Genomic DNA, 16,199 nt, shown 5'->3' on the forward strand with positions numbered 1-16,199 from the left:
GAGAGAGAGAGAGAGAGAGAGAGAGAGAGAGAGAGAGAGAGAGAGAGAGAGAGAGAGAGAGACCATTCCTGAAAAAAATTAATATAACTTTCTTCTTGTATCCTACACTATTTCTAAGCATGATTAGTGTAAAACAGTCAGAGGATTCAAAGATCCTTAGCTATGTTAAAAGTCATCTAAGTGAAAATTGCCATCATTCTAAACATTCAAGGGATTAGAAGCTTTACTAGATAATTTGTCATTGTCATTAAAGGGATTGTATCACTGTTAATGGAAATTACCATTACCATGGGAGGTCTAGATTACTACACTTGGGTACTATCACTATTGATAGTGTTACTGTCACTGGTCACTGATGGCTGTGGTTTTTTATAAGATATACCAGTTTTCTCACTGCACTTCCTTCCTGTCTTCAGACTCACTTTGAGAACTTGAATACAAATGAAGGCGCTGATCTCGGTCAACTGGTGGACATTGTTGTCCCTTCCTTTGGACAAGACATTGTTAAACAACTTGAGGTCCTCCTCTCCACTACATACTATGAAAAGCTGGACACCATCCTTGTTGGATACATCAACACAATCACAAAGTGCACCAAAGGGACACGAGAGGATATTCTGAATACTGCCCAACTTATGGAGATGACCCATGATATTATCAAAGACTTGATACCTTGATCAAAGAAGAGCATCTCCATCACTGAACCTTCCAAAGATGTGCTATGTATGCATGTATTTGTATGTGATTCATTTAGTGCTTAGTTTATTTGTAATGTAGTATACAATTAATTGTATGTTAATGTCAATCCACAGCATCTAAATGGAGTATGTACAAATTAATGCTATCCTGATGAGATGTATATAGGTGTTTGATGCATAGCTTATGTACAAGTGTAGTTTTCTTAAACATTATTCTATTCGCTTATGTACAAGTGTAGTTTTCTTAAACATTATTTTATTCAAGTTTTCAGGTTGGACTGTATAACAAATGAAAACTGCAGAATGTTGCATTTGGCTCTTCACTCATTTCTTTTTTTTACTTGTCCACCTCAACAAAACTTCCAATTTCAACTCTTGTGTCTGGCCTGCCTTTTGTTACTATCCCTGGGCTGACATTGCTATGCTACTTGCTCAACTGGTTTCTACAACATGATCTGCTCAGTCCATTTTATTTTTCAAAATCACCAACTTTGGCCTGTTTGAATGAAGAAAAAGGTTTTGTAAATTACAGTATAGTGTAATCACAAAGCTGAGAATAAACCCCTTTCCACATGACAGGGCATGTCAGGGTATCTCTATTCTTGTCTCCTGCTGGGTGGTGGAATTTACCAAAAGTGTATAACTTAGTGCTTTATTGTTTCTTTAAGAACACATCATATATTTGCTTGGAGATTGTGAAAATTATCAATTCATTATCTGCAATATATGTCTTATGGTGAGCACAAAACTTAGTCAAATGCTTTTGTTGAAGAAGAGATATTGAGGTGTTAGTAAACAGTTCTGTGAGTGTTTTCACAGCACCCATATCCTGTATGAGGTCAAAAATACAAACTGTCACCCAAGTGAACTGTATGAAGCACCAGGGAGATATCCAGAAGCAGCCAGACTGCTGCTCTCAGGCCAGGCAGTGAGTGGCAGGCACACTGGCACATCATGCAGGCCTTGGTAATCATCTTGGCCTGTTGCTAATTTTTCTGTCATCCCAAATGCAACCAGGAATGAAGTGTAACCAAAACAATAATACAAACAACTGAAGACATGAATATTACTACAGAAGAGAACAGCTAACATGTGAAGATGATAGTGACCAAGCAAGCCCAGATAACGGAATTATGGCACTTTCCTATGTGAGACCCCATTTTTTTTGTTTCCTCTCCTGTAGCACACAACTAGGCCTCTCTGATGTCATGGGGCAATCGCTTTTCTGGGATATTCACTATTGCCAACCAGAAAACTATATGACAGCAGGATAAATTGGCTATGAGTTTTTTTGTTTGGGATCAAGACATTCACATTCAAGTTAGCAGGATCATCAAACCCCCAAGTAGATTTTGGCTGCCCTGTAACACAACTTGGTCCACATAAACCAGTCTTGCAGCTGGTGTATAAACAATATATATATATATATATATATATATATATATATATATATATATATATATATATATATATATATATATATATATATATATATATATATATATATATATATATATATATATATATATATATATATATATATATATATATATATATATATATATATATATATATATATATATATATATATATATATATATATATATATATATATATATATATATATACACTTTAAATATTTCATGTATAAAACAAAGAGAAGAATTTAATAAAAAATTACTGAAGCACTGAATGATGAATATAAATGGGGTTCTAAATGCTGTGAGAGATCTTCCAGACCTTCGAAATACAGTGTTAGATATAATGGAGTGAGTGGTGGGAATGAAAGCCGTGATACTAGAAAGGAAAGAAAATGCATAATGGAAAGATGAAAGCAAAGAAGCATTAAGAAAAAAGCAGCAATAGAAAAGAGAAATCTGTGCAAGAGAACAATGGATAGAGACAAGAGTAAACACACATACATGGAATTTATACTTTCTAATTTCAAGAGAAATAAAAAGCTAAATTGCAGTCAATGAGAATTCGGTCTTACTTTACAATCAAACATTGTAATTTGTCTTTAGGTTCATAAAAGTCTTGGTTAAAATTTGGATTATTTTAAACATTCATCATGGTAGTCCAATTTTACATAATTTCTTTATATACACAAAACACTAAGATCCTTGCAATAACCAAGGGAAGTAAAGTAAAAAAAAAAGCATGTTCAATTTAATCCCACTTCTTGGTGATATTATAATATTCTCCATCTGGGGTGTCATAATCCTTGATTGGTGGAGTTGCCACAGGTCCCTTGGCCCTAAAGGGTAGCAACGCAGGGTCCACTTGTATTGCTTCCAGCCACAGGTCTTCTGACTCCTGCCGTAATTCCTGCAATTCAGATGCCTTCTGAGCAAACAAAAATAAATCACTCCAATGTAACCTACGGGATGTTGGCTATACTCATGGTCTAAATATTATCAGTGAAGATGCTTCACCCACAGTGACAATTCTAAGACACTTTATTTAAATAGATAGAGAAAGCAACAGAATTTCTGTGAATAATATAATATTTCTTGTTACTAAAGCACAACATGGTCCTTGCATTCAAGAGCTCAACATTTCATCTACTTCATATATGCATGTGTAAGAAATTATAAAAATAAGCAATATTATCACAAGCGAATTGCTTGTGTGCATAACTCTGCTGCTGCCCAAGTGTCAGGTCAGTTGATGCCAGGTTACAGATTGATGTTAAAGACTACCAGCCTTTTGCTCCTGTCAGGAAGGTAAGGTTACAAACTCACTGGCTCACACTTCCTGTTTGTTCCCTATCTAGTGAACAAGGGCTCTAGTATGAAATGAGACAAACTCAATTAGTCTTCATCCAGAGGCAAAGATTGGAACAAAAGGCTTCTGAGATGTGAGCAAAATATGCTGACTCTTCCACAACCAGGCTATCATTATATGTAAGTAGATACATCTATAAAAATCTAACTTATCAAATGAGTGTACTGGAGATACAATGCAATATTACATTGGCAAGATAGAGTTTGTTATGGAGTACTGACAGATGTAAATTGTACTATTCATATTTTCACTAATTCATGAAGGCAACATATACATATCACTATTCTTCCCATCACAAGATGGTTCAGTCATAAGGAAAATAAGAAACTTAAGAAATAAAAGAAAATAATCAAATGTCTAACTGATGTAAAAACAGCATTCTGTAAGGCAAACTTGCTCATCATAAAGTAAAGTGTATCCATAGCTGGGCACAATAACTGATAAACTACTAACAATAACCTTAACAGCAATAACTGCTAATTGATAACTGGTGATAAATCTATCACCCAATAACTGATAACCAATAAATCAATAAATCCAGAATTCTAATACTAGCGATAACGATACTGATATTTTAAATTAAAAAATTGATAAATCCAAGGCTTTATTTTTAAATTACCTCAGAAAACTAAGAAAAATCTTAGAAAAATTCAAATTCAATGCTTATCCTGTCTTCACTTATGAAAAACACTGTTTTCAGTGAAACAACAACAAAGAGAGAGAGAGAGAGAGAGAGAGAGAGAGAGAGAGAGAGAGAGAGAGAGAGAGAGAGAGAGAGAGAGAGAGAGAGAGAGAGAGAGAGAGAGAGAGAGAGAGAGAGAGAGAGAGAGAGAGAGAGAGGAGAGAGAGAGAGAGAGAGAGAGAGAGAGAGAAGAAAAGAGAAATGTCTCACCTCCAGGGCTTGATCTCTTGCCACCATGATTTTCTTGAGCATGGTGACTTCCACTTGGTGCTGTTCAAACTTGTAGTGGCACCACTGTTTGGCCAATTGTGCTCGCTGCTCTGCCACTTCTTCACTGATAGGCACCTCCTGTCTCTTCCTGATGCTGCAATTTGTAGAAATTCTTACACATTGTGAAAAAGTTTGCATGTGTGTGTGTGTGTGTGTGTGTGTGTGTGTGTGTGTGTGTGTGTGTGTGTGTGTGTGTGTGTGTGTGTGTGTGTGTGTGTGTGTGTGTGTGTGTGTGTTTACCTAGTTGTGGTTTATGGGAGGGAAGTAATCTCATACTATCCCATCTCTATATTTATCTAGTTTGGTCTTAAAAGCATGGACAGTTACGGCACTGACAATGTTTTCACTGAGTTCATTCCATTTGTTCACACTTCGGTGGGGAAAACTAGACTTCTTGATGTCTCCTCTACAGTTAACTTTCTTCAACTTCTTACTGTGTCCCCTTGTACTCTGTGTCTAAATTTATAAAACATTCTTTATCCACATTTTCCATATCATTTAGCATTCTACAGATTTTCAAGGATAGGAATTTCCAACATTCTTAATCTCTCTTCATAGGTCAACTTACCCAACTCCGGAACCATCTTAGTAACTGCTCTTTGTACTCTTTCTAATTTTATAATATTCCTCTTTGTATGAGACCACACCACTGCCATATATTCCATCTTGATCTTATCATGGAAATGAATAACTTTTCTTATCATTCCTTCATCCAAATATGAGAATGCCATTCTTACTCTTTTTAACAAATTCATTGTCTCTCCAGTAATTTAATCAATGTGTCTGGTGGAGTCAGGCTTTCAGTAACTGTTAACTCCCAAATTCACTTCCTCTTTTGATTTCTTTAACTTCACACCATCCATCTCATAATGATATTGTATTCTTTTCTTATTCCATTACTTACATTTACTTAAATTGAATTCCATTTGCCAAGATTTACTCTATCTATTTATCTTATTTAAATCATCTTGCAGTACCATACTCATTCACATTTTTCTACACTTCTCATCAGCTTAGCATCATCTGCAAATAAGTTCATATAACTGTCTATTTCTTCATTTATGTTATTCACATATATTACAAACATTATCAGTCCCAACACTGACCCCTGTGGGACACCACTAGTTACTTTTAGCCAAGATGAATTTTGGTCTTGTATTACTGTTTTCATCTCTCTATCATCCAGACAATCCTTCATCCACTCCAGCAGTCTTCCTCCAATTTTTCATAATTTTTTAATTTTCCATAGCAATCTTCATGAAGAATGGTACTTTGTCAAATGCTTTCTTCAAGTCTAAGTAGACACCATCCACCCATTTGTTTCTCTTCTGCACAATATTGACTACCCTTGAATAAAAGGGCAATAAGCTCATGGAACATGATCTTCCCTTCCTAAATCCAAATTAACAATACCAAAACTTTCTCTTTTTTTTTTTCCAAGTGTTCTATCCATCTTTCCTTTATTGTTCTTTCACATAGTTCTCCTACACTAGTCAAGAACACTGGTCTATAATTTCGTGGGTTTTCCTTATTTCCTCCTTTGAATATTGGTGTAATATTTTCTCTCTTCCAATTTTTTGGTACTCTTCCCTGTGATAGTGATGTCACCACTAGACTGTTAATTTTATCAGCCAGTTGTTCTCTCCATTCCTTCAATATTCAGTTTGATACTCCATCTGGACCAGATGCTTTATTTACATCAAGTTCTTCCATCATCTTAAGTATTTCCTCATAACTGACTGGGACTGTACTTCGTATATTCCTCACCAACTTATCCCTTCCAGCATCAAATTCCCCCTTCCACAGTAAATACCAATCTGAAACAACTGTTCACAACCTCTACCATGTCCTGTGCATCCTCAAAGATTTTTCCTTCAACTTTCAATCTTGATACACCTTCCTTCTTCTTCATCTTCCCATTAATATGTCTAAAGAACAGTTTGGCTTCATTTATACACTTATCTATTATATCTCTTTCATAGTTTCTCTCCATTCTTATTATCTCAACGTACTTGTTTCTAGCATCAATATATCCCTCCCATCTGCTCTCAGTTTTCCTCTTCTTCCATCTATTCCAAACATTTAACTTTCTAGCATCTTTGCATTTTGTATTGAACCTTTCTTTAACCTTTCTACATCTTGCTCCTCCTCTAGGTACAAATTTCTCCACATCAAAATTATATATCCTTATAAATTCATCCCATTTTGCCCAAACATCTTCTGCATCTTCAAAGTCTTTCCAGTCCACGGCAACAAAGTACCCTCTTAATTTTTCAAAATCAGCTTTACTATATTTAAATCTTTTCACCTTATAATTTTCATCAATGATTACATTTTTATTTTTCAAATCAAATTCCACAAACACATGATCACTTTTACCTAAAGGGCTATCATAGCGTATAGTTTCAATAATTTCATGTCCTTGGTAAATATTAAATCATCTTGATGGTTTATTTCTTCCACTAAATCTGGTATCACTATCAACCCATTGAGTCATCAAGTTTTCCACCGCCCAGTTTAATAGTCTATTACTCCATGAGTTCTCACTTCAAGTAGTTGTCAATGTCTCCCAATTTATCTCCTTACAATTAAAATCACTAACAATAACTATATCACTACTTTCCATCACTATCTTTTCAATACCTTTTAACACATCTGCCAACATCTCTTCATGCTCTTCTTTTCTCCAAGCATTGGTGGCATGTACACTCCTACATAATTCATTATCCTTCCATTTCCACTTCTAATCATCACATGCAGAATTTCAGACTTGTCTTCACTTTTATTACCTTCTCCACTTGCACATTTTTTTTAGTCAGAATGATCACTCCATCTCCTCCCTTGTCACTTCTATTTTTCATCCATAAATCATATTCATCATCACCAATGTCGGGAGTTTCCCATTCATTTTTCCATTTTGTCTCACATAATACAACAACATCCGGTGCAGTTCTGCTTAATAACTCTTTAATTCCGTTTTTGTTGACATTAATCCATTTACATTAGTATAATATACTTTACTTACTGTTTGATGTACCATTTCTTTATTCTAATATCTCTTACTCTCAAGAAAACTTTTTTCTCCTCTATTCATTGTTTGTTTTTTTTGTTTAGCCTCATTTACCAGCTCCTTTTGCTTCAACCTTTCAATCTCATCCATAGCCCTGTTTATCCATACATTCTTATATTCTTCATCTCCAGACAACCTCCAAGACCCATTAATTACCTCTTCTGTTTGTACCTGTGTTGCAAACCTTATTCTTATGGGTCTCATTTTTTCTTCTTCACATTTCCTAATTGTATGGAACTCTTCCACTTGCTTTACTACCTGACTGTCTTCACCCACCACTTTCTTCAGTAACTTATTTAACAGGTTTTTTTTCCCTTTTCCTCTCTTTGAATTCTGCTTACTATTTTCTCTTCCTTTAAACCAAATACAATTACTTGTTTATATTTTTCTATAGTGTCTCTTACTAACTTTTCTCTTCTTTAATAACATTTACCACTTTGTCTCAGGTTTTGTTTCTCATTTTTTTTTTTTCGTTCTATTATTTTCTTTAGTGATTCTTTTCAAATTTACATTTATTTAACCACTTATTTTGCCTCATTTTCACACCTTTACACTTGCCTTCATTTCTGTATTTCCTTTCTGAACAATTTCTACTTTTCCTTTATTTGTTTCTTTAAACAGTCATTTTCCACCTTTAACTTCTCATTTTTATCTTCCATCTCAATCAGCTTTGCTGTAATAGTCACCAAATCCTTACCTGTCTCCTGTTGTGCCTCCAATGTCTTTATTCTCTCCAATAACTTGTCCATCATTTCTTCCATATACAAAATTTTTCTACACCGCAGTCTACAATTTAGTTCTCTTTCTTTTCCAGTAAAACCTTCAAAGGAACCCCTTTCTTTTGGAGTGCCACCATCTGACATGTTTGTCCAAAATGTAAACAAACCAAACCAAACTTTTATAGAGACAGAATAACTATACTCATGGTACTGTTTCTCCCCTCCCTATTTACCACCTAGGTATTCCAGTGTCTTCATAACATATCTTGTTCCACCATGAGCAGTTTGTTATTCCTTCCTTCAATATGCAGAGCACTAGAGAACACATCCTGTCAGCTCCGCCACCGTTTGTGTGTGTGTGTGTGTGTGTGTGTGTGTGTGTGTGTGTGTGTGTGTGTGTGTGTGTGTGTGTGTGTGTGTGTGTGTGTGTGTGTGTGTGTGTGTGTGTGTGTGTGTGTGTGTGTGTGTGTGTGTGTGTGTGTGTGTGTGTGTGTGTGTGTGTGTGTGTGTGTGTCACCTAATTGTTCTTACCTTATTGTATTTTTACAAGATTGAGTCAAGCTCTTAATGTCCCATGTTTTAAAGTTGATTGTAATATTTGTTTTTAAAGCTATGAATGTGTATTTACCTACTTGTATTTACCTAGTTGTGACACACAGGAAAAGAGTTATGCTCTTGCTATTCCATCTCCATATCTATTTTCATCTAACTTTGTCTTAAATTCATTAATTGTATCTGCATCAATGTATTCCATAGTTCTATCTAGTGAAGCTATTTTTCTTAACATCTCTTCTACAAACATCTTTTTTTTACAGTCTTCTGCCACATCCTCTCAAGCCTCTTGTATCCCACATCACCAAGTCCTTCCTATCCAAGTTTTCCATTCCAGTCATCACTCTGTACAATGTGATCTCTCTCTTCTCTGTTCCAATGTTATAAGACCCAATTTTGAGTCTTTCTTTGTACAGTAGATCCCTCAAACTTGAAGGTAACTTTGTTGCTGCTCTTTGAATCCCTTCCAATTTTCTTATAGATTTCTTGGCACTAGGTGACCATACCACAGCTGAATACTCCAATCTTGGGTGTATCATGGCCACAATCATTTTTTTTATGATTTCTTCATCCAGATGTGTAAATGCTGTCTGTTTGACAATACACTGTTTTCTTCCAAATACTTGATCCATTTGTCTTTTATAACTTTCACATATCTTAGCTACCACACTTGTTAATGACATTGGTCTTTAGTTTGAGGGGGGTTATCCTTATTTCCTCCCCTGAAAATCGGCACTATATCCGCTCTTTTCCATCTCTTTGGGACCTTTCCCTCTTTTGATTAATGTATTATGACATTGTGGATCTTTTTGGCCAGCTGTTGATTATGCTCCTTCAAAATCAAATTAGATACTCCATTTGGGCCTATTGATTGGTATTCCATTATCTTCTTCACCTCCTGCACTGTAATACTTAATTCATCAACCATCTCTACATCCTCCTGTTCCTGGAAACCACTCTCTTTTGTAAAAACCTTCTGAAAACAGTTGTTCATCACTTTAGCCATCCTTCCTGCCTTTTCAACACCTTCTAGTTTATTTATTCCAGCTTTGTTCTTTAACTTCCATTCACATATCAGTAAAGTCATTTTGGTTGGTCTTTACATTTGTCTGTGATGTTCTTTTCATAATTTCTTTTCCCCTCCTTGCATATTTGTATATATTTAATCCTATCTTCCATACATTTTCTCCACTGGTCATTACTTTTTATTTCTCCTCCATTTATTCCATGCTCTTTCTCTTTCCATTCTCATCCCCTCACATCTATTAAACTAGTCATTTACTCTAAATCCTTTTGTAGATGTCTTTGGCATGTATCTCTCTATTCCTTCATTATATATCTCAAGCAAACTGTCCCACTTTTTTTTCCTTGCCTTTGCTTCATCAAATCTACTCCTGTCAATCTCCTCAAAACATTTCCTTAATTTAGTTAAATTTGTTTTACTATAGTTTCACCTGCCTTTTCTAAAGTCCTCTTTCCTTCCTTCTTCCATTTCCTCTTCTATACCAAACTTGAGTAAAATGTGGTCACTCTTCCATATTGAAGTTCTGTAATTAAGGGCTTCAATAATTTCTGGTTCTTTTGTGACCAATAAATCCAATTTTGAGGGTTCCTCATTTGTTCTGAATCTGATATTTTCCTTCATAAGAACATAAGAACATAAGAAATAAGGGAAACTGCAAGAAGCGACCAGGCTTACACATGGCAGTCCCTTTACGAAATATACCTATCTATTTCCATCTATTATCCCCATCCATAAACCTGTCTAATCTTCTCTTAAAGCTCTCTAATGTCCTAGAACTAACAATATGATTACTGAGTCCATTCCACTCATCTACCACTCTATTTGAGAACCAATTTTTTCCTATCTTCTTCCTAAACCTAAATTTTTCAAGCTTGAACCTGTTATTTCTTGTTCTACCCTGGTTGCTGATCCTTAGAATTTTGCCTGCATCCCCCTTGTTATGACCCTTATACCACTTAAAGACTTCACTCACTTTGTTAGAAAATTATCCATTACTATTTTCAGCAACCTGTTTCCCCACAACAATTCATTTCCTTCTGTCAACCAGTCCTACCAGCATACCTCCTTACAGCTGAAATCCCCCTTCAGGATTATGTTGTCACTCTTTGCAATCAAATTTTCCTTATGTTCACTTGTATCCATTAACATTTTTCCATAATCCTCAGTATTCCACACTCGTTAAAGCTGAAATCCCCCATCAGAATTATGTTGTCACTCTTTGCAATCAACCTTTCCATATGTTCACTTGTATCCATTAACATTTTTCCATAATCCTCAGTACTCCACACTTTCATTTTTGGTGGAACACATATCACTGCATAGTCTCTCTTCCCTCTTCCTCTCCTCTTTATTCCACCCTCAACACCTCTGTGCTGCCTTCACTATATGTCATCTTATCAACCACTTGGTTCTTCTTGACTAACATCATCACTCACACCTCCTTGTTTACATTTTCTATTTTTCTTCCATATATTGTATCTTCCACCACCTATGGTGAAATTTATGAATGTATCACTTAATTTTGTGTGTGTGTGTGTATTTACCTAGTTGTGTTTACTTAGTTGTAATTTACAGGGCCTGAGTTATGCTCATGTGGTCCCATCTCCATATCTAAACTTGTCCAGTTTTTTCCTTGAAGTTGTGCACACTTGTTGCCAATACTACATCCTCACTGAGCTTGTTCCAAACTTCTATATTTCTCTGTGAGAAACTATATTTCTTTATGTTATTCAAGCATCTTCCTTTTATTAGTTTTTTGCTGAGTCCTTGTGTGTATCTGGTATTTCCTACTTCTCTTAGCAGCAGTTTCTCATTATCTATTTCTTCCACACTATTCCACAATTTATAAATAAGTATTAAGTCTCCCCTTTCTCTTCTTTGTTCAAATGTTGGCAGATTCATTTCCTCTAACCAGTCTTCATATGTTAATTCTTTCAGTTCTAGAACCATCTTCAATGCCATCCTTTGCATGCTTTCTAGATTTTTTACACGTTTTCTTCTTGTGTATGTGCGTGTGTGTGTGTGTGTGTGTGTGCGTGTGCACATGGTATACCAGAATAAAGTTATTCTTAAAAGAAAAGCTAACAAAAATTGCAATGTGAAGATAATATTGGACACGGAAGTGAGAACCATGAGTGACACAGATTGAGGTGTAAAGCTGAGTGATGGGGAGACAAATGGCAAGAATGTAAGGATGACCCTGCACACTGTAAAGGTAATTCAAGCTTGCTGGTGCCAAAAAAGCTAACAAAAATGAACTGACAATTCTTGCTTATATTGCCTGCATTGATCAATATGAAGGGAAAGCAACTGTGTGAGAATTGGTGGTATCATATAAATGTGAAAGCTTGGATTATGTGCATGTCTGTGAAGTCTGCAGTCAGAAAAATACACACAATGCATAGAGAAGTTGGATGAGTACTAAATCGTTAATCTATGTTAATACAAACAAAAAGAAATATGATGAAGTTTCCAATAGATTTTCTCACGTACTACTGTATTTTACATTGGCAGATGGGAACAGTTATTGCTCAAAAATAATACAAGAAATGTATTTTGTTTTATCAAGAGAGAGAGAGAGAGAGAGAGAGAGAGAGAGAGAGAGGAGAGAGAGAGAGAGAGAGAGAGAGGAGAGAGAGAGAGAGAGAGAGGAGAGAGAGAGGAGAGAGAGAGAGAGAGAGAGAGAGAGAGAGAGAGAGAGAGAGAGAGAGAGAGAGAGAGAGAGTAAAAGTCGCTTATTTATTGTTCATATGTAGAAATTATTATCAATGGACTGGGAAAGTGAATAAGAGTAATAAAAGCAGTAATGACTGTATGATGATTTCCTTGCCTTTTACTCAAATAAGGTAAGTGTACTCTCCATCACTAACTTTGAAAATGCTGCCACTTTATTCCCTGCATAATATGAAAAGGTGACTGAAAAAGGACAGAATAAGAAAACTGGGGATACTTCCTATGCATCTCTAGTCCTACAATAAGACAACATATATTACCTTGTCTTTGCTACCTTCATCCCATAACAGATATGTTATTATGAAATTACAATTGGCTACAATCTAGGTGCATCTTGATAAGTGGAATATTAAATATTTACTTCTACTTTCACTAGAAAAACAGTGAGCAAGTGTCACAGGTAGCCCAAGGCAACAACTGCACATTCTAGATTTTGTCACTATATTTAAACCTGTCAAATTGCCCCCAAATTGGAGAGTTTACGACAAATCATGGGCCTCATTTAAGTAGAGCAAAGGAGAATGTGTCCCCAATATTTTGAACAGGGGGGGACATGGCATCATATATACCCCCACTTTTTATTAAATTTTGCATCACCATGACTCTCTCAAACCAATTTAAAAATATATTTAATGTGCAATGTAAATCATATTTACTATAATGAATATGAGAACTTGTTATAAATAAATACTATTTTTGCATAATTTTGGAATACTTCTGAGTATCTTTTCTGTGTTGACAAGGGTGAAGTAGGGTTGCCAGGTCTATCCTTTTATGGACAATCTGCCTATTTTTAAGATCCAGTTGTCTGGTTTATTTAAAACGAAAGAGAACAGCCACCAGGCATTGCCACCCAGACCTCTTATACAGTGATCACAAAACAATATGTTGCTGATTGTCCCTCTAACATTTGAAGACAAAAAGAAACCCTTGCTTATTATAAGCATTCATTTATGTAAAGGAAATGATGATTAACTAAAAAGTTCATAAGAAAACATCTTTTGTATTCTCCTCTGAAGCAACATGAAGTAAGCACTCACTCCATCTGCTGCATTAAAGCATGAGGCACCTCCAGCTCATCTATTGGCTTCAACTGGCCAGCATTCTTCTCTAAACGTCGAAATCATCTTCTCAATTTTCTTCTTTCGGCGTTCCTCTTTCTGACGAATAATCATCGGATCTATCCTCTTCTTTTTCTTTAAAGGTTCTGCCCTGCAAGAAGATTCCACTTATGTAAATTACTGAGATACTTGTTGCAGTCAAGAAGCTTAAGACTTGTTAGGAAAGAAATAATAATGTATTCATTGTTATGTACTCGCCACAATGTGATCAATACTACTTTGTGATTCAGACAGCATGAGTGGTTAACCACCAGATGTGAAGGGCAGTATGCAAATCTCTATACTCTCTGCATGCTGTGGAGGCATCTAAAAGGGATGCTGCAAATGGATTGGAATCCTCCTCTTCTATTTTTCCCCATAATGAGGCAAAATATAAAGAAGGCTAAATCCTCTCCGAACACTAAAAACTGCATGAATGTAAAAGATGTAAAACAGCCACAAAATCATTTACTCAGATCATCTGATTTTTTTTTTATTCAAGGTTAGGAATGGGTCTATTACAGGGTTGACATCAACCGCCCCCATCCCCCAGAAAGTTTTTTTCCCTTTTTTAATGCTTTACATATCAAAATTAATTTCTATATCATATTGATAAATAAGGTTTATATATGTACATATACATAAAAAATGTAAAAGTAATCAAGCTTGACCCAGTGCAGTCAAGCCTGCTCCTGTACAGTACAAGTTAACACAGGCTTTGTCCAACCAGACCAACCTGTATCAGCATGATCTAAACAAGTGTCTGCCCTTCATTAATATAAAGTCTCAAAACCTTTCAAGATTTAACTCCCCTTGTGACTTCTGGCACTTCCCCAAAAATATCTGAAGTAACTTTGTTTCTTCATCTTTCCCTCCTTTATTTCAACTTGATGGCACCACTGCCATCTTATTTATTTCTAAACCTGAACTTTTCACTCAAACCTTTGCTAAAAATTCTACCTTGGATTCAAGCATCTAAAAATTCTACCTTGGATTCAATGCTTGTTCCTCCCTCTCCTCCACCCTCTGACTACTTCATGCTATCCATTAAGATCCTTTGCAATGATGTTTTCCATGCCCTTGCTGGCCTAAACCCTCAGAAGGCTTACGGACCTGATGGGGTCCCTCCTATTGTTCTTCAAAACTGTGCCTATGTGCTTGCACCTTGCCTAGTCAAACTCTTTCAACACTGTCTATCAACATCTACCTTTCCTTCTTGCTGAAAGTTTGCCTACATTCAGCTGTTCCTAAAAAGGGTGACCATTCTAATCCCTCAAACTACAATCATATTGCTTTAATTTCTTGCCTATCTAAATTTTGTATCTATTCTCAACAGGAAGATTCTTAAACATCTATTACTTCACAGCTTTCTATCTGATTGCCAGTATGGGTTCTATCAAGGCCACTTTACTCATGACCTTCTGGCTTTCCTTAGTGAATCTTGGTCATCCTCTTTTAGAGATTTTGGTGAAACTTTTGCTGTTGTCTTAGGCATGTCAAAAGCTTTTAATAGAGTCTGGCACAAGGCTTTGATTTCCAAACTACTCTCCTACGGCTTCTATCCTTCTCTCTATAACTTCATCTCAAATTTCCTTTCTGACTTTTCTTTTGCTGCAGTGGTAGATGGTCACTTCTCCTAAATCTATTAACAGTGGTGTTCCTCAGGGTTCTGTCCTGTCACCCACTCTCTTCCTATTATTCATCAATGATCTAAACCAGACTTCTTGTCCTATCCACTCCTACACTGATGATACCACCTTGTACTTTTCCGTGTCTTTTCGTAACATAACCTTCCAGACAACTATCCCCTCTTCTTCAATTACACTCAACTGTCCCCCTTTTCTAAAGTGAACATCCTTTTTCTGTCCTTTAGTTATAATCTAAACTGGAAACTTCACATCTCATCTCTAGCTAAAAAAGCTTCTTTGAAGTTAGGCATTCTGAGACATCACTGCCAGTTTTTCTCACCCCTACAGCTAACTCTGTACAGGGGACTTATCCATCCATGTATGGAGTGTGCTTTATAAGTATGGGGGGGTTCCACTCATATTGCTCATCTAGACAGGATGGAATCAAAAGCTTTTCGTCTTATCAACTCCTCTCCTTTAACTGACTGTCTTGAGCCTCTCTTATCGATGCAATGTTGCATCTTTTGGTATCTTCTACTGCTATTTTCATGCCAACTGCTTTTCTGATCTTGGTAATTGCATGCCTCACCTTCTCCTGCAGCCTCACTGCTTAAGACTTTTCTCTATCTCTCACCCCTATTCTGTCTACCTCTCTAATGCTAGAGTTAACCAGTATTCTCAGTCATCTATCCCTTTCTCTGGTAAAGTCTGGAACTCCCTGCCTTCCTATGATTTGAACTATTTCAAGAGGGAGGTTTTAAGACTTTTCAAATCTTATAATTTCTAACTACCGCTTTCAACTCTATTTGAGGACTGGCACCTCACCTGGCACCTGGGCCTTTTTTTTATTATATTTTTGTTGCTCTTGGCCAGTGCCCTTCCTACGTGGAGAAAGAGAGAGAGAGAGAGAGAGAGAGAGAGAGAGAGAGAGAGAGA

General features: G+C 36.1%; 2 protein-coding genes across 2 annotated transcripts in view; one reads left to right on the top strand and one right to left on the bottom strand.

Annotated features, from left to right (window-relative positions):
* The window catches only part of LOC135101287 (uncharacterized), a 16,655-nt gene extending 15,374 nt beyond the window's left edge, over positions 1–1,281 (top strand). The window contains exon 6 of the mRNA XM_064004991.1: positions 417–1,281. Within this exon, the coding sequence (XP_063861061.1) occupies positions 417–677 (261 nt within the window). The 3' untranslated portion in view covers positions 678–1,281. The remainder of the gene's footprint in view (positions 1–416) is intronic.
* Positions 1,282–2,739: 1,458 nt separating this feature from the next.
* The window catches only part of LOC135101289 (large ribosomal subunit protein mL40-like), a 29,275-nt gene continuing 15,815 nt past the window's right edge, over positions 2,740–16,199 (bottom strand). The window contains 4 exon segments of the mRNA XM_064004994.1: positions 2,740–3,026; positions 4,378–4,531; positions 13,576–13,655; positions 13,657–13,747. Of these exon segments, the coding sequence (XP_063861064.1) occupies positions 2,868–3,026; positions 4,378–4,531; positions 13,576–13,655; positions 13,657–13,747 (484 nt within the window). The 3' untranslated portion in view covers positions 2,740–2,867.

Source organism: Scylla paramamosain, chromosome 6, assembly GCF_035594125.1.
Source record: "Scylla paramamosain isolate STU-SP2022 chromosome 6, ASM3559412v1, whole genome shotgun sequence".
NCBI classification, from domain to species: domain Eukaryota; kingdom Metazoa; phylum Arthropoda; class Malacostraca; order Decapoda; family Portunidae; genus Scylla; species Scylla paramamosain.